Source organism: Lipophrys pholis, assembly GCF_963383615.2.
Source record: "Lipophrys pholis genome assembly, chromosome: 10".
Classification (NCBI taxonomy): Eukaryota; Metazoa; Chordata; class Actinopteri; order Blenniiformes; family Blenniidae; genus Lipophrys; species Lipophrys pholis.
Genome location: NC_137640.1, coordinates 17,015,339 through 17,034,012, shown reverse-complemented (window position 1 = coordinate 17,034,012; position 18,674 = coordinate 17,015,339). Strand labels below are relative to the sequence as shown.

The 18,674-nt window shown below is 39.5% G+C and overlaps 1 protein-coding gene across 1 annotated transcript; it reads right to left on the bottom strand.

Moving 5' to 3' along the window:
• On the bottom strand, nt 1–18,333 carry adgrl4 (adhesion G protein-coupled receptor L4). The gene is made up of 16 exons (XM_080472809.1): nt 18,233–18,333; nt 17,593–17,742; nt 14,601–14,750; nt 13,764–13,913; nt 9,574–9,644; nt 8,312–8,491; nt 7,735–7,918; nt 7,480–7,584; nt 6,474–6,673; nt 4,023–4,202; nt 2,703–2,906; nt 1,886–2,106; nt 1,351–1,417; nt 1,115–1,206; nt 748–916; nt 1–355 (listed from the first exon to the last, which is right to left on the bottom strand). The coding sequence occupies exons 1-16, from the start codon at nt 18,276–18,278 to the stop codon at nt 293–295; spliced, it is 2,232 nt and encodes a 743-aa protein (XP_080328935.1). The 5' UTR covers nt 18,279–18,333; the 3' UTR covers nt 1–292.
• Nucleotides 18,334–18,674: the final 341 nt, after the last annotated feature.

The window sequence follows — 18,674 nt, the reverse complement described above, 5'->3', positions numbered from 1 at the left end:
CAAGTTTAAAATTTTTATTTAGAAAAAAATGTCTTTTGCAGAACACTTGATTTTTTTGAATGTTATGCGTATGAAAGAATTCAACTGCGTGTATTAACTAATGCTTAAGACGGCGAAGACGACAGAAAAAAACTACAATGCTACATGTTTAACATTTATTGTACATCTGTACTCAACACTTCTCCCATGGTATTTTCTGAAACACAACAGCATAAGTCAGGAGGATATTGCAAAGCTGTATTGTGGGCTATTATTGTGCATGTGCAGATGGTCAGGCTTTGGCTGCATTCATTCATCTTAGGCATTCGAAACAACATGGCACATTTTTGAACAGTCTGTAGTACTCTTCCTGAATCTGGAATGACACAAAGAGACATGTGATATTGTTATACAATAACCCATATTCTATTCTATAATATAATATGATATAATATAATATAATATAATATAATATAATATAATATAATATAATATAATAAAAATAATATAATATATTATAATATAATATAATATAATATAATATAATATAATATAATATAACATAACATAACATAACATAACATAACATAACATAACATAACATAACATAATATAATATATTATAACTAATATGTACCTAACTTTGAGTCAGAATGACCTTTTACTGCCTTAATTTTTCTCTCGCATTTCTTGTCATATATATATTAAAATCATCAAAACCTGAAGGACTATTCCAAGTCAAACAGAGACATTAGTTTAAGACGTTACCTTTCTGGAAAGCACACAGAGGAAGATGAAGATGAACATCCCCTGGAAGGCATTGGTGATTGTGAACAAGTAGGCAGTGAGGGTGGTCTCATTGAGAATGTGTAGCACCCCGAATGTCCAGGTGGCACCGAGCACAAATAACAAAGCCAAAGCACCTCGGGCACAGGACCTGCAGGAGAAATCACAGGGTCGAACACGGTCGAGCACGATGCAAGAAAGCTCCTTTTTGGGGCCCACGAGGAAGTCCTTTTTCATTCGATGTCATAAGGGCACTGCACAACAGCATAAAAAAATCCACCAGCGAGGAGTTTTGAACTTGACTTTTAATATTTTGTGACCCACTCAACAGGAGTGGAGGTAATCCTACCTGATGTTTTCATAGTGGCTGATTTCAGGCTTTTTCACAGCAGTGTGCCGGTACACCTTGTAGATGATTACTCCAAAAGCCAAGAGATTAACCTTTAGTGGAAACCCACCAAGGCAAACACACACAGTCACATGAATATTTATCTTTGATACAATCTCTGTTTGCTGATTTAAATGAATGTTTTTTTGGGGGGTTTTTTTGCCGTCAGTACGCAACAAAAGACATTTGTTTCTTACCAGGATGATCAAACAGGCAGGTCCAATGAAGCTCCAGATGAAATGGTTTTCTGTGCTCAGCCAACACCTGCAACACAGTGTGCTATTTAATAAACAGTTTTTATTGATTGTATTGGAGTGAACTGTGATTTTATCTCAGAATGATCTCACAGAGTTGTAATTACGACCACGTTGTACAGGCCGACACGTCGCTTTGTCATCACACAGGACAAAGACAATTGGTTAGAAAAGATTCCTCTTCTCTCAGTAATAAAGAATATGCCCTTCTTTTCAATAGCTCCTTCTCTTCTCGCTCCACGTTTCACTAATGTTTCACTCATGTTTTGAGATTTCTATTCAAACTTTCTAAAAGCTTTCAGATTGATATCATTTACTGTTTAACTTACTTTCTGACAGACAGCGCAAAACAACTTTCTTCGTGGAATTTTCCCGATAATCATTAAACCTGGCCTCCGACTAAACCATGCGGATTGAGTCTTTGTGTGTTTTTCTTTTTCTTTTTAATAATGTGCATGTTAAAATATTTTAAACTTACACTTTGTCTGTGCCATAGTACTTTGAGCCAAGAGTCGCTGAAATGGCCACCACCACTGCCGGGCTTCCATACCCGAAGATATAAAAGTTACGGTGCAGAAAGCCTTTGTTATAGATGACGCCGACCACTATTAAGTACAGATGGATGCCCTCAATGCACATCCAGGCAAAGGCCGCGAGGAAGAAATAGTGCAGTAGCCCTGCAATCACAGAGCAGAAAAGCTGCAGAGAGAAAAACAAGAAGGGGGAAGAGGAAAGAGAAAGAGGAGAGACAGATGTAATGTCAAATTTAGGATTTTGTATCCACAGGCTCTTCGCAACAGAAGAGTTCATGTTTACTATAATAAGATTAAAACAGTGGGATTCGATGTATTGTGGATTTATTAGTGATAGTGAAATATTTCAAGCTTTTTACAATTGTGATATTATTTATAATTTTAGCTCATCAAAAGTAAAATAAAAAAATATAGAAATAAAAATGTATAATGAAAAACAAAGGCCACAATCATCAATGAAAAGGTTTTTAAAGGTCTTTAATGCCTATTAAGTTTTCGGTATGAAATAACTGACAAAGCAGATAGCATTTCAATAATATAATACCTGTATATATTAAGAATATAAATTCCTCTCCCTGTTCATGTTTAAGGAATTGAAAATAAGGTGTAATATTGGAAACAGTTTGCAATATTCATATACCCACATAAAAAAAATGGCTTTAAAAAAGCCTTTCAACCAATAGAAAATCAGCTCATGGTCTCATAGGAACAGTTCATTTGAGCAGTCGTTATTGCTTTGCTGTTTTGTGGGTGCATCCTCACCTTATGCGTGTTCATGTTGATCCCCACGAGGAAGATGAACTCGGCCATGAAGAGGCTGCAGCACAGGTTCTTGTGGATGGTGGTTCTGGTGCTCTGGATCTCGCTGAAGAACCAGAAGGTGAAGATGCACATGGACAAACAGATGAGGGAGATGATCATCCCCAGCTGTGTGATTCGGGTCAAGACAGTATAGTGGGCCACCAACTGGGAAGGAAATGGAAAAGGAGGTGTTTCATTCACAGTTTCATGCCGTACTGGAGTTGTAATTTGCTGTGTTTCCTGCTAGGGAGTATTTCATATATCACAATAAATGGAGATTACGCTGGTATGCTGGCACTTAATGTTGGTAATATACCAGAGATAATGTCTTTAATTGTGCGATAATTGTGTGAATCAAATAAAGTCTTTGGCTTTAACTGCCGAGTCTCTAATCTTTCTCTCCTTTTTGTTGAATTAATCCACACCCTGACTGTGTAGAGGCAACACTCTCCAAATTTTCTTTTTAGCTTTTTGTTGACGTGTTGATTCCAAACTTTTACAATTTTTCACAGGTCAAATTACATAAAATATCCGTAAGTTGGAAGAAAGTTTCAGACGTTGTGGGCGCTGTTGAGTGCAAACGTTGATGCATCTTATAAAATAGTGGGTGGATATCTCTTTGAGTGTCTCACCCATCAAATATATGCAGTGAGTCACCTTGCCTGCAGGTACTGTTAACCCTTACTAACTTCCAATGATTCTTTTGGGCTTTAGTGGAGACGTTTAATTCTGTCAAAGAAAGAATGTAATGTGTAATGTACTTAAATATGTAACGTGTACCATAGGTTAAATGCCTTACAATTGATAAGATCGTTCACTGTATTTAAAAAAAATAAAGGCACTTTCTAATACACAAATGAACTTTTCTGACTTTCTCAACTGATATTTTAAACCCACTGGATAATCTGAAATCTGTAGTGTCCCATTGATTTGATGCAAGATATCATAGGACCTACAGACCAACAAAAATACACAGCTTTCTTTCATATGAAGTGGCATAATAATCCTGTGCTTTTCTACACAACTAATGAAAAATCAATTAATTCTCACTGTGACGATTTTTAACAGTACTTTTAAACGGTTTTACATAATATTATAAAATGAAGCGAGAACAAACAAAGAACCAAAGAAATCTATATTTCAAACGGAATGGAATCATTGATTAAAATGTATGAAACAGCAAATTCATTTTTTTTCCTTAAAAAAAATTATTTGGCCACAATGGAAATTTGCAAACAACAATACAGAACCTCAGAGTCAATTCAATGTAAGATCACTCACGTTGGCTCGCCCAGAGGACATGAGAATGGCAAAATGAGTGAGGTGATTGCAGGAGCAGGTAGTTGCGTTGCTGTTGACGTGGAGCGTCTTGCAGCCATGAGTGGCCCAGTGGCCCTGTAGGCTATCCACCTCGTAGTCCCAGAAGACACACTTTGTCACATCAGCTTTAGTGTCGATGCGCTTCATGGGGTAGGCGCGGGGGGGTGGAAGAACACAAAACACGGTTAACTGTGGATGAGGCCATTTTTATTAGTTCTTGCAGTGCCAGCCTCGGTGATATCACATCAATGGGAGGTTAAAAGTGACAGCGCAGGTCTCATCAGAATAGCAATGAAAGTTAATTATAGTCCAGCCTGCGTCTGAGGACAGCAGGTATCAGACATGATATTAAAACTTTTGATTTACATTCATTTCAGGCACCTGTGTGTGTGTGTGTGTGTGTGTGTGTGTGTGTGTGTGTGTGTGTGTGTGTGTGTGTGTGTGTGTGTGTGTGTGTGTGTGTGTGTGTGTGTAAATTCATTACTGTTGTGGGAAGTGGAATCTGTTTACTCACAACAGCATGTATTTGTATTTCATCCATCCTATTCATAATTAACCTTAACTACGTGTGCTGGGAGCAGCCCGCGGAGCTGCTGGGGGTTAAGGGCCTTGCTCACACACTCACACGTGGGACCAGAGGGCACCGAGCACAAGCTTGCTTTTCTAACCTTTAGGCTGCCCCAGCCCCGAGACTTGTAGGTGCGATTACAAAAATTTGGTACCTATAAAAATATAAAAAAATAAAAACATTCTTTCACATGATTATATGAATAGAGCTGACTTCATGATAATACTTCATCAAATTAATGTAACACACACACATGCGCATGCACACACACACGCACACACATAATATATATATCATGTGAAAGTGCAAGCAGGCATCTATAACAACATATAGAATTTTGTAATGATCATATGCAATTTCACTCAACTTATAATTAGGCACACAGCTATCGATTTAGATAGATTCACTCACAGACATAAAAAGTCTTCATATTTTTCTCTCCAACCCTCAGTTATTTTTCCACACATAATTTGTCTGTATACGTGGTTATTTTGTAGTGTTGTGTCACTAAACTGCTTTTATAATAAGTGTGTCAGAGGAATACTGAACAGATGCAGGGAAAAAAAAAGAGAAAGCAGATCCGGCCGGGGCGTGTACACAGGGAAACACCACTTCAGTGGCACAAACCAGCCTGGATGGAAATGAGGCCCAAAATTATTGATTGTTGCTCTTTAAAAGGCAATTTAGAACAAATTGTCATAGCTCAACATAAATCAACACCTCCTTTACCTGGCTTAAACCCAACAGGTCCAACAAAAATAATGATTTCTCTTTCTCACACATTTTAATCATCTCAAAAGAAAATAATCCGTACTTTAACTTTTCGGGTTATTTATCTCATTAGACACATTTCAGCATGTTCTCTTATTGCCTCTTTTTGCTATTTCCCTTAATAAAAAAAAGGTCATTGCAGAGACATAAAGCGAAATCCTAATTGACAGAAAAATGTAGACAAATGTTTCTCCCATGTGAGTTTGTTTGAATTTGACTTTTTAGAGAAGCTCTCTGGCAACCATCAGTTCAACACCACACTCAGTCTGGGAATAAGGACTTTTCTGTAAATCTCAAAGCAAAACAGCCGCACAGTGATGCCTCGAGTTCGACAAGGACACAGATGATAAATCGCAGAAGAGACGACTCATACAGAATGTTCAGCGATGAGTTCAAAGGTACGGATTGTGAAGGTCCGTTTGGTTGAGAAAAAATAAATAAATACTTTGAATTGTAACTGAACACATAACATTCTTAATTGTAGTATTTTACCATGAGCAGTTTTTTAAAAAATCTAGATACAAAGTGCCAACCAGTATTTATAGAGTTGGATATAATTAACAACCCACTACTGACAGAGTCTTTTTTTACCCCTCAACTGTTTTTGGCTGCTGTAGGTTCACTATGGGTTTAGAAAACAGAGGTGAGAAATATCAGAAATATTAGTTTCACATTCACAATAACTTCACCAGTATATACTACAAAATGTCAGACACTGCAACTTTAAAGTGAAAAGTTGTGCTTGTTTTTCTTTCAGGTTTCAGCATAGTTTGGAAAATGATAGAAAATAATTGTTCACAAACAAATGTTAAAAGTATTAATTAATGTTTTAAAGAAAATATGATTACAATATTTTTAAAAAAGTGATTTTTTTTTTTTTTTGCAGGTGATGTTTTTTCATATTGAAACAGAGAGAATGAGACAGATTCCCTGAGCTTTAACAGTGACAATTTGCAAAAAAAAAAAAGCCTCACAGACAGACAAAACCTCAGGAGGCATTTTGAAGGCAAACATTAAGGGAGCAGAAAATAAATTCAGTGCAAGTAGTCCCAGCAGTGCGTGTTTGTCGTTACCTGGTTGTGTCTCAAAGTGAAGGTGACATGGTCAAGTTGGTAAATGCCAGCGGGTTTGACGGCCGCAGCTATAACTTGGGAGTTGACAGTGATCTCCCCAGCTTCTGCATAGCGCGAGTAGTCGGTGACACCCGGGTCGCTGCTCGGCTTCAGGATGTCACTGACGCTGTCATATCGCACAAACACCACTGACACACTTTCTGATGGACAAAAGGCAGAAGAAGAAGAAAAAGGTCAAACTTACTGTAGGTTTGATCGATTAATACAAGGGGAGATAATGAATTACAATTACTGACATTACTACAATTAAGTAGTATGTTGAGTATTTGTACTTCAAGCAGATTTTAAAGTATCTAATTTGACTCCTTTTTTTTAGGTATAAATATATATAGTAAGATACTTTCTTCGGCTGCTATGGACTAGTGTGATTTTGTAAAACTTTGTTTCAGAAAAATGCTTTGTCGTACATCAAATCTCTCCTACTGACAATGCGATTAAACGAAGGCAATAAAACGACTAGTTTTTGGAGCAGTTCACGTTAATTCATTCAAAGAGTGGTACTGTATTTGTACTTGTGTTCACATTGTCAGTACTCCTTTGACCTCTGATCAATACTGAATCGGTACTATGAGACTGCCTATCAGGTCATTAGAGGACAAATAGCTTTATAATGCAGGGTGAGTGTTCATTTGTGACCAATGTGTTCCCTGAAATGAAATGGCAGTATAGTTGTATTAGATAGTCCGGCCCGTTTATGAACGATACACCATGTGGTAACAGAAATGACTATTTTTAGAGGATAAAATAATTTTTTTTGAACTTAAACAACCAAAACCCTTTTTTTTTCCTTTTTTTTTTTTTTTTTGCAATTTGAGCTAGTTGATGTTCAATAAGTTGATGTTAACAGAAAATATTCATAACTATGTGTTTGTTTTGGGTACGAAACAAAGCCACTCTCCCTCTTCACAGGATCTATTTTGTTTTCATCAAGCCTGAGTTACTTTACCATTTTTGTCCTTCTGTTTTCCCAGTTTTGGTGTTAGATTTATGTGATTTCCTCCCATGGAAGTGGACAGTGAGTGAGGGGTATCGAGTGTGTAGACTTTTAATTCTGTGGTTGGAAAAAAAAACAACAACAAAGCGTTAAACAACAGAAAGACTACAATTAGGCCCACATTTTGCACACTGGGAAGGAAGCAGTGTGATAATTTCATATGATTTGAACCTCCGTAGGAGCCCTCCGTGTTAGTATCTTTCTTACCCATTTCAGAAGTTTTGATTTCAAGCTCAGTTGGAGTTTTGTAGTTCCCAGCCAAAGAAAGAGCACTTTCTTCAACAAAATGCAGGAGTTTAGTGATAGTACGGTCACGATGCTCTTCGTTCATTCTGCTCCAAGCAACCATCTCCTCTTTTTCCACCAGGTTGTTTACAGCCTTCACTAATTTCTGTTAGAAAAAGGACATCTATTTTCAGTATGAATTGTGGACAGTAACATGACACGCAATGTCTGTCTGTGCTGCAATGTGTTGCTAATTAGGTGAGGTACTTTTTTCATAGCTTTGGCTGCTCAGACCTTTCACATTCGTTGCTGGTTATGATAAAGTTTCTGTCTGAACTGGTGTCCCGTGATTATCAACTGCTAGAAAAACAACAAGCACTTATGTATATATTGCGTAATTATCGAGGTACGATATGCACACTTGAATAAACGCACATAGCTGCACTACATGATATGAATGTACAAGATTATACCACTTAAACCAGTTCAAAGCAAAGCTTCCAGTGCAGGCAGACTTTTGGATGTTGACTGAGAAGTAAGGGTGGTAAACAGAAATTACTGAAAGAGTGGAGTTGATGGCAGATGGTTTGACAGTGTAATCCTTTTCTCCAGCAGCCAGTGTTGATGTGGATCGACTCAGGGCTTCCACATATGCGATCACTTCCACTGAGGTAAGTTCACCAGACGACTGCTTGGCAATTTCTTTCAGCAGGCTTTGGGGCTCCGTGAGGTTGCTCAACTGAAAGAGGGCAGAAATATTTGTAACTACATATATAATCCAAATAAGTACAACATTCTTTGTTGTATCACTTTGACTTTAAATGGCCGCAATTTGCACTAATACTTCTACTGTATTTATTTAGACAAGAACTTAGACGGAGCCTGTTTCTTTTCTCACATGTGGTCCAAACCTACAGGTCCAAAATAATTGCAACTGAACGTAACGTGGGCCACATGTTGTGTAGCGGGTTTGCACGTTGTCTTTTTCTTTGGATGCTCAATTTCCCTAACACAGTCCAAACACCATGTATTTGAGGTAAATTAGTGATGTTAAATTATCTGTACGAGTGAATTCGTGTGTGTGTGTGTGACAGTCTGTATTTGGCATGTGGTGAATTGGCAACCGGTCTAAGGACGAACCCTGCCTTCACCCATAGTTAGCTGGGATTATTAGTTAAATAATAAATAGAAAAAATCAAAATAAAGTGGTGCAGGAGATGATGAGGGGAAGGCGCACTTGGCGAACACACACACACACACACACACACACACACACACACACACACACACACACACACACACACACACACACACACACACACACACACACACACACACACACACACACACACAAGCCTGTGAGGGTCAGAAGCCTGGACCGCATACAGCAGGCACGTAAAGCTACTGGAAGTACACTAACAGAGTTGTATCTGGACAATACTCTCGATCATTTTGTTGGAAATGGGCACAAACTCCAGAGCTTAGATGGACTAGATATGAACTTTAGCCCACCCCATTTTGCCACATACTAAGGTTAAGGTATGAGCATCTTTCAATGTAAAACACATTAATGCAACAACTTTAGATATAAGCAGGAATCAAAGTCATCACATTTCTTTAATTCCAAAAGCTTAGGAAAGAAAATCCTGTTGGTGGTGTTTAATTGTATTAAATTGAAGTTCTGATGTACCTAATAATGTGGTCAGTCAAGGTTTCAGTTCGTCTCCTGTCGTGTTTATCATCTTTCTCTCCAACAGAGGGCAGCGTTATCACATCAATTTCCACATCGTCTGACTGAAATGCCTCCAGAGGAGTACTTACATATTCAAGTGTTTTGTTGACCGCCTGCGTTGTACATCTGATGTTGTCGTGGCAGTTTTTTTGGGGATGTTCTGAAAGACAAACATTTCCAAAATCATCTGATTTGCTTATTTCCATGATTTTCACTAGATCAAAGGTCGTTTCCGTGAAGTCTGAGTTACATAAGAAGCTGCAACTGCTGTAGCCCTAACCCACAGATCATTTCTTGTCATCAATATCGCTTAAAAGATCGACAAAATTACGATTGCACCATCCATTTACTTGATTGAATTAAAAATCTCAATAAAATCCAAAACTTTTCTGCATCTGTCTGTGTGTGTGTGTGTGTGTGTGTGTGTGTGTGTGTGTGTGTGTGTGTGTGTGTGTGTGTGTGTGTGTGTGTGTGTGTGTGTGTGTGTGTGTGCGTCTTGTTATCTGATGCATCTTGTAATAACTTTCATCCCATTTGACCTAAAACGTATCCAGAACAGACTGAGCGTCAACTGATCTACCTCATTATGTCTGTAACACTGAAATATTCTGTCCAATCTGTCTCGCCCTTTACTCTCTATTTACATCTGTGAAAACAGAAAACGTTCGGTGTGCGTTTGGTGTCTGTTTACACGACAGCAGTGCTCGGAGCCATTGAAAACGCATCTTTTTGAAAACAATCTGACTGGAAATCCTATCTGCCCTTTTGCCCGCCTATCTGTTTTCTTATAATCTCTCCTGCCCTCCATCCTGCCCTCCAATCTCCAAACATGTTACGCCAAATGGTAACTACACTGGTGAAAGAGAAAAACGAAGGAGGAATTGTTCACAATGGAGAAGAAGAAATGGGGATTAAAAACTAGTGATTGTTGATGTATTGAAGAGAGAGCGGCCTAATCCAGAAGTGGTTCACTTTGGATCACACTCCGGAGGAGCAGGTGGCGCTAATGCGCTTTGAAAGCTTGTGCCATCTGCCCTTAAACTGGAAGAATTTGAACGAATAAAGAGACAAACATTTTTTTGATTGGTTCCCAGGTGCTGGCCCCACCCTCTCTGATGACGCACAATTGTTTGTTCTTGTTTGAAACGTGAACAGTGGCTTTCCGCTACACAAACTTTCATTGAAAGAAACTTGGTAAGTCTCTGTTAATCTCCAAAAAGGCTGTTTAACAGTTAAACAGGTACGTTCTGTTTTAACAGATTTTTCGGGTTTACAAGGTCCCATGTTAACTGGTGCCCGACTTCATGTAGCGCCCCCTGTGGCTGCGAGTAATTGTTAAAAACCGACAGAAAGCCGTTTCTCTCCTGACACACACAGTTCAGTTGCATTTACAATAAAGTTTCAAAGTGTCTGACATTCTGTGAGTCTCTGTCCTGTTGGGTTTGTAACGTTAATAGCAGGAACAGAACGCGACAGTCAGTCGGACACCAGTTAACCGGGGAACCAGTTAATCCGAAACAGCTCTCTTAACCTCTGATAGTGAAAATAATCATGAATTCATCTTTTTTCTCTTCTTTTGCTCGACTGTGGTTCGGTTGGTAGATTGGCCAATCTTTCAGTTGGATGGCTACAGGTTCTATTCCCCTCCTCCACCGGTCCACATGTTGACGTGTCCTTTAGCAAGTCACGGAACCCAAAACTGAGTTCCGCACAGGGCAGCGGCCTCTATCGGTGTGTGAATGTGTGTTTGTGAATGGATGAATGTGCTGAGCAGTGTAAAAAGGTTTGGGGACTGCTCCAACGGTGGAAAAGCGCTGTATAAGAGAAATCCATTGATTTGAAAACCCTAAAGATGGAATTATTTATTCCAAAAGACACATTCCAATGTAAAAGAATATGACCTTTTTGAACCTTTAAAGCAGAGTTACTCAACTCCGGGCCTGGTGGGCCTCAGTCCTGCATGTTTTAGGTCTCTCCCAGTTCACACTGATTGTCACTGTGGAAGTCAAAGTAATAAAACCAAGGTGCAGAAGCATATTTGTTGTGGGCGTGGCCAGCACCTCTTCTGACCGAGTGTCACTGTGCCAAGACTCGATCCCTCCGGCAGGATCAGGCTCCGACGGAGGTATCAATTCTTCTCATAGGACTGTCCCAGCAGGACGAGTCTTAAAGACACTGACAATCACCATGAATGCTCCGGATGGTGAAATCACAGGCCACCCCAGGAGGTGTCGCCCCCCGATGTGCTACAAGGACACCCCCCCCCCCCCCCCCCCCCGCCCCAACCAGTGAGGAGCCCCCGATTGACCTCCAACAAGCACAGAGCAGCATGCTGCGCAACTTCTAACCTTCTTCTGTTTCCACGCAGAAAAATAAGACGATATAAACAGCGAGAAGCAGCAGAAGACGGCAGCAAAGCCAAATTAGTCTAGAAAGCCATTGAAAGGCGCTTTTTTCTTAAGTGTGATTTTATTTTTTTTTACACACGTTCACACGTTCATTTAAAACCTCACTGTGTCAGACTTAGAGGCTTCTTGTTTTAAATGTTTGCCCTGTGAGAATTTGCCAGCTGTGAAACTCGAGCTCCCGATTCAGCCATCAAACTGTGATTTTCTATATACACGCGCTAAAGATGGAGACGTATTCCAGTTGTGCCTAATTGATTGCAGTGAATCCTGGGGCTTTCAGGTGAAGGGTGGTTGTGTAGCTGCCGCTCTGGCTGTGTCCAGATGCTTCTGTAATCATCACAGTGATTGACAGGAGGTCTGCTATAAATTATTCAGTCGTTCACTTGAGACGTTGCTCAGGGTTTGTGTTCCCCTGGAAAGGATCAGAGATTCAGTGCAGCCCGACCGCAGCCGTCCCCGTTTCAAGCCGCTTATATAATTAAAATAATTTCTCTAATAAAGCTTTTGTACATCAGCGACGGCTCTGCAGTCAGATCTGTTTCTCTTGAATCATGAAGTACAGAGGATGCAGAAAAGACTCACTGGACAGTCGTCTTTCTGATTTCTGCATCCTTTCAGGGGTCCAACAGTGGATTAGGTTTAATCTGCAACTTTTATCTCCCGCTGAGGGTACATGGGCGGGTTATAAATTTTCATTGGAGCGCTCCACTAGGGATACCACTATTTCAAAGGATGAGTATAAGTACTAACCTTTAGCTACGTGCCGATACTGAGTATCGATGTGAGTCAATAAAGTCTGATTCATACTCCACACTCAAACGACATGTGAAGGCTCTGCGTTGCCGTGAACCACCACCATCTGTACACTGTAGACCGAGGGACTGAACTCGCTGTTACTGAGCGCTTCAGTCCTACTTTTTTGGTTAGCGGTGCTTCACGATAATGTCATAACAGTTTATTACACCTTCAGGTTTATTTGCAACTTTTTCCATAATTTCAAACACATATTCAGTGTGAGAGTTCGAACTTTTCAGGGCCTGTGGTGTCGTTTACAAAGCAAGAATTTCAAGTGAAAACACAAGTGTTTTGTAGTGTTTTGGGTCTGTTTAGACCACAACGGTGCTCGGAGCCTCTGAAAACACAACATTTTGAAAATGGCTCCCAAGGTTTTCAAAAAGTGGTACTTTTTTAAAACATTTTGACTTTGTCGTCATGTAAACGGCAGAAACGCTGCTGCTGGCCATAGTATCTAGTTGTTGTGCACATGCTCAGTAGGACAATAACAACAATGTTTGCCTCCAGAGTGTCATGACTCCCAGTTCATATTATCCTGGGAATTGGTAGTTTTATAGTTGACAGTCACCGTAATAACAATACAACTTGGTTGTGTTTCCATACAAATGTCGGTGTACTCCTGTACATTGTTAATGTTTCTAGTGTTTTGTTCTCTGTTGTGAGAGCTACATATAAATGAAATGAAGCCATTAACATAATACTTTGCTCACAGTGTAATGAAATTAAAACTTTATTCGTTGACTTTCCAGGTAGGGTCCTGCACCAGTTTGAAGAATCAAAGCCCCGTTTACACAACAACTGTTTGTTTTTGTTTTTTTCTGACATCGTTTTTGCGTTTTCGTTTCAGAAAAGTTTCATGTCTGCACAACGTTTTGAAAACGAAGTCCATTCACATGGAACAAGCAGAAACGCTGAAATAAATGTAGTTGGGCCACTAGTTGGTGCTGTTGGCTGTTTTAGTAATGGAACCCCACACGTGCAGCAGAGAACAATATGCTATAAACATGGGAGTACTTGTTTGAAGTGCCGCGTGCGTGCGTGCGTGCGTGCGTGCGTGCGTGCATCCTCATACCGACCTTTACATTTTACACCCCTCTCAGGATGAAAGTGCTTAGTTCCTGAAGATGGGACGTAATCACGCTGACAGGTGCAATAGAAGGATCCATCCGTATTATGGCAGTGTGAGTTTGGCCCACAGACTTGTCCCGATTTGCATTCATCAATATCTGAAAGATACAAATGAAGAGTTCAACAGCAGTAAAATATCAACTTAGCCTGATTCAAGAGGACTGTAAGCTGCCTCCACCCAGAATCAGCTGGGATCAGTTCCAGCACCCTGCGACCTTAAGTTAGGTGAAGCAGGATCAAATTGAAATGGCTGAATGAACATAAATGATCACTTTTATCTTCCACTTTTATTTTTGTCATTATAGCAATGGCCTGCTGTGAAAAGAGGACCATTACGGCACAAATAAAGAAATCTTCAAAATTACATTTTTAAAGTCAGCTACAAGGTTTCCTGCATTACTTTTGGTTGTCATCTTTGTTTTCATGAGTGTTATACAAATAAAGACTTCATTTTTCATCATTTTTACATTAAATGGTGTGCGTTTGCGCTCAAATTTGGATAAAAGTGCTACTCTGCTCGTGCAAAACAAACAAAAGAAGATCTCAGATGGTTTCCCAGAGCAGCAGATGGGAGAGAAGTAAGAGGTCGAGAGAAAAATAACCTGCACCATATTTTTCCTTCTCAGTTCTGTGTAAGAAAAATAGTTTAAACATACACAGCTGCCCGCTAACCATACGGACACACACCTATACACATGATACCAGTGTGTGAAGTCTGTACACTTTAATTAAATACATTACATCATTATGTTTGTTTGTATTTACTGTTGTCAGTGAGACATTACCAATGCATTCTGTGCCATCATTGGGCTGAAACTCAGTTATTCCTGTTGATGTATATCCAGAGATACATGTACAGTAGTAGCTGCCGGGTATGTTGGTACAGTTCCCCCTCTCTCCGCAGATATTGGTCACGTTCTGGCACTCATTGTCATCTGTGGGGAAAACAGGAAAACACAAAGTAAACTGGGTGAGCACGGAAAGCAAAGAAATTACACAAAAAAAAACAACAACTTCACCTTCTTTTAAAAAAAATAAAAAATACTCGGATCATCAAAGGGAATAAATCCCTTTACATGTTGTAGGAATTAACTGGCTCTGAGATGCATACTTACACCGATAGCTAGACCTATAACTATACTATTTAGATGCACTGCACATCTTTGTCACAAATAATAATGCAAAAAGTGCTCGCAATAAAAGGGTTCTACCACAGCTGAGCTAAGCCATTGTTTACCTCCTCTTTTATTTTTAGAAGGATGTCGCTGTCCTTGGATGCTAATAAACTGTTATCTTATCTGTGCTTTCTTTTACTTTTGTTTCTTCCAATACACTCCCCAAAGGACCTCTCAGTTTACGACAGGAAAAAAAGCAGAAAGTGTGGCAGTGTTACAGCTTCTGTGTTGCGTTTACGCGCTTTAATTGAGACGCGATAAAACCTCAGTGCAGTTGTATTGCAGGTCTGTATTCACTTGGTCAGAAAACTGAGTGGCTGAAATAAATTCTGCTCCACTGAGATATCTGGATATTCTACTCCTTCATCTTCAGCAATGATATAATTTCTCCTTCACTGCTGAACATTAATAAAAAAATGACTGGACCATCAAAGTCTGTTTTCTCTTTAACAGCATAGCGATTCTAATGCTGTGACCATTAACCTAACATTCTAAAATCTGTATTATCTCTGCTTGATAGGAGAAAAAACACCACAAAACATTAAAAATGAACCTGATAGATGGGCAGTGGAGACAGGATTTCACATGAAAATCTGTTCTTCATAAACAGAAACCAAAAGTGGTCTTCAAATCTTCTCGCGTATGCAGCCACGAGTTCAGAAGCATTCATTTCTTGGAAATATTTTGATTTGACGGTGTGGTTTTCAACTTTAATGAACCTATTAATACAGAAAACCCAAGCAATCATCGGAGCATCCTCCTAAATCCCTTTTCTATCGAGCACACGTTCACATTCATTTGTGGCTCTGAGCCCAAGTTCTCACAAGTATGGTTCTCATATGTGCTCCACATCTACTTTCTCACAAATTTGCCTGTGATCCTGGGCCCTGGTGTGGATTTGAACTCGACGAAGCTGAGCTGTGATCTCGCCTTGATTAAAGCCTTGGCTGGTTGTGACTCACATGCAGTTTTAATTGTTCACATTTGTGAGTACTGGGCGGTTGTTTGTCTGTGAATTGAAGTAATTCAAATTACTGAAAGTGATTGTGATTCTTTTCCTATGTTTACAAAGCAGCAGATACAGAGCAGTTTCTTTCTCCAAATGCTTCTGTTGCCCACTCATTGTAGAAAAAGTTCTGTTCCAGATTGGCATTCCCACGCGCCTTCCATCCCTGATTACCGAGTTTATTGGAAATGACTCGGTCATATTTTCCAGTGTTCTCTCGTGTGTAGGTATCGCGGATGTTTTGCTCTTCTCTTCGCCACCTTTCACAGAAAAACTGCACAATAAAGGAAGTCCTTTTGCTGTGATGAAGCCGGTGACATTGTTTGAGGAGGAAATACCTTCATAACATGCAGGACACGTTAACTGTCATCCCAGCACAAACACGCCACCCACGTATTTTATGATTCACTTTGATGTCCTGTTTTATCTCCAAGTAGAGAATCCATATTTCTGCTCTGTTGTCACGTTATCGCTGAAAAACGACGCTCGACATGGGAACATGATCCTAAATCTTTATTTTATTAAAACTACCCACAGCATTGTTTGTGTTACTCGTGTTTTTGCCTCACATTTGGCCTGAGAAGTGTGTAAGCTGCACTGTGATTGTGATCAGATTTAGCCAGGAAACAAAAAAAAGGGGTTCCAGGAATTCTAAACAAGCCAGAAACATAAGACGAGTAACAGAGAGGACAGACTGAAAGGCCAAACTTGCCAATAAAAATGTCACTCATGAAGCAATATCATGGTGGTATTTTCACATTGGAGTGTTTTTTTTTTTAGTCATGACCGGAATTTGCATGTTGCAAAATACCACAATCACTTTATCAAACAGAAACAGTGGCCTGAAACATGCACGGCAGACATGAAAAACACCTTGACAACCACATCGAAAGGGGTTGCCTTCTTATAAGGAGCTGAAATTGACCGGCCCCTTTAAATCACACATTCATATTACTATAACTTACACTCACAGAGCTTTCATTATTCTAAAATGTCCAGATTAATCATTAAGCACAATTATAGAGTAAAACAGTTTTGGGATCATTTTCCCTTGCACTTTAAAAATAATCTTTATGGTAGTTAATGTGCTTCTGGTTTTCTGATGAGCTTTCTTGAGACCATTAGTGATAAATGCCTCCAGTACAAACTAGAACAGGTTAATTTTCTCCGATCATATGATCACAAATGGGGTTTTAGTCCTTTTTCAGAGAGAAACTTTACACGTTCTTGTCTTCATAAGAGATTTCATTAAGCTTTATCACATATATATATATATATATATATATATATATATATATATATATATATATATATATATATATATATATATATATATATATATATATATATATATATTCTTTTTCCATTTTCTTGCTTCATCGTCATCCATAATGCTTCATCTTTAATTAGTTAACATGTTTCAATAGGTTCATTACAGTCACTCTATTGTCAGTAAATTGTTATCAACAAAGGTTTCCAGAAATAGCCTATACTCTATGTTCAGAGCATGTGACTTACAATGCTAAGTACAACGTTGCATGATTGGAGGCACCTGGTAGTATATGGCTAGATTCATGTGTGTGCGCTTGTATTCACCATTGCAAAAAGTGGTTCCATCTCCAGTATATCCATGGTTACAGAAGCAGGCATTGTTTGATCCATTGAGGGCCTTGCATGTTGCAAGTTGGTGACAAGAATCACAAATGTCATAGAGGCTGCATGGGTCCATCAGACTGGAGAGCCATGCTGTGGAGGCACAAGAGTTACAGTTTCACAGATAACATGACATTAATATTCAGGACCATTTCGTTATACTGCTGGCACTTTTCGAAGGTGTGTGGATTCAGAAAAAAAAAAAATGTTGGCTGTATTAATCTACTGTATTTAACATCTTCTCACAGGAACAGCATGAGTGACATAATCCACTGAACGACAGCACACACACACACACACACACACACACACACGAGAAAGAAGACACAAATTCACAGGTGAAGAAAAAACCTAAACACCTATATTAAATTTGAAACTATTTAAAAACCCAACATAAACATCAATGACACCCCATTCCTTAACAAGACATCATATAGAGACCCTATAAAAAGCACTACAAGCCCCCCGACACACTCTCTCGCTCTCTCTCTCTCTGTCTCTCTGTCTCTCTCTCTCGCTCTCTCTCTCCCTTGCGCTCTCTAAAAGATACCTGCCATGCTATGATCCACATAAGCCCACGTACCTGTCAAAAGTACAAGTTTCATCGGTGACTTGAGCAAAGACTCCATACCCGCGCTTAGTCTGGATTTTACTTACAGCTTCAACTGTGGGCTGGCTGGTGACGTAGTCTATTTCCTTGCATCAGTTTTCCTGTTTCCCTAAACCTGGCCCTTCCTGTGCTGATCTTTAATCTGCCTTCAGAAACACACAGCTTGGTCCCTTCCACCCACCATGTAGCACTCCAGACACTCACGTCTTTTTTTTTGGGGGGGGGATAATTTCACAAAAGATATAAAATACATTTTAGCAGCAGTCTGTCACTTCTTTCTAGTGTTGTTGACACTTTGTGCTATGCTGCCATTTTAGAAGCCCCCACACCATTGTTCTCTCTTGAACATGCACAGTAGGCTATGTAAACACAGGCCAAAACAACACTGACTGGCTTCACCGAAGGACGACCCCCT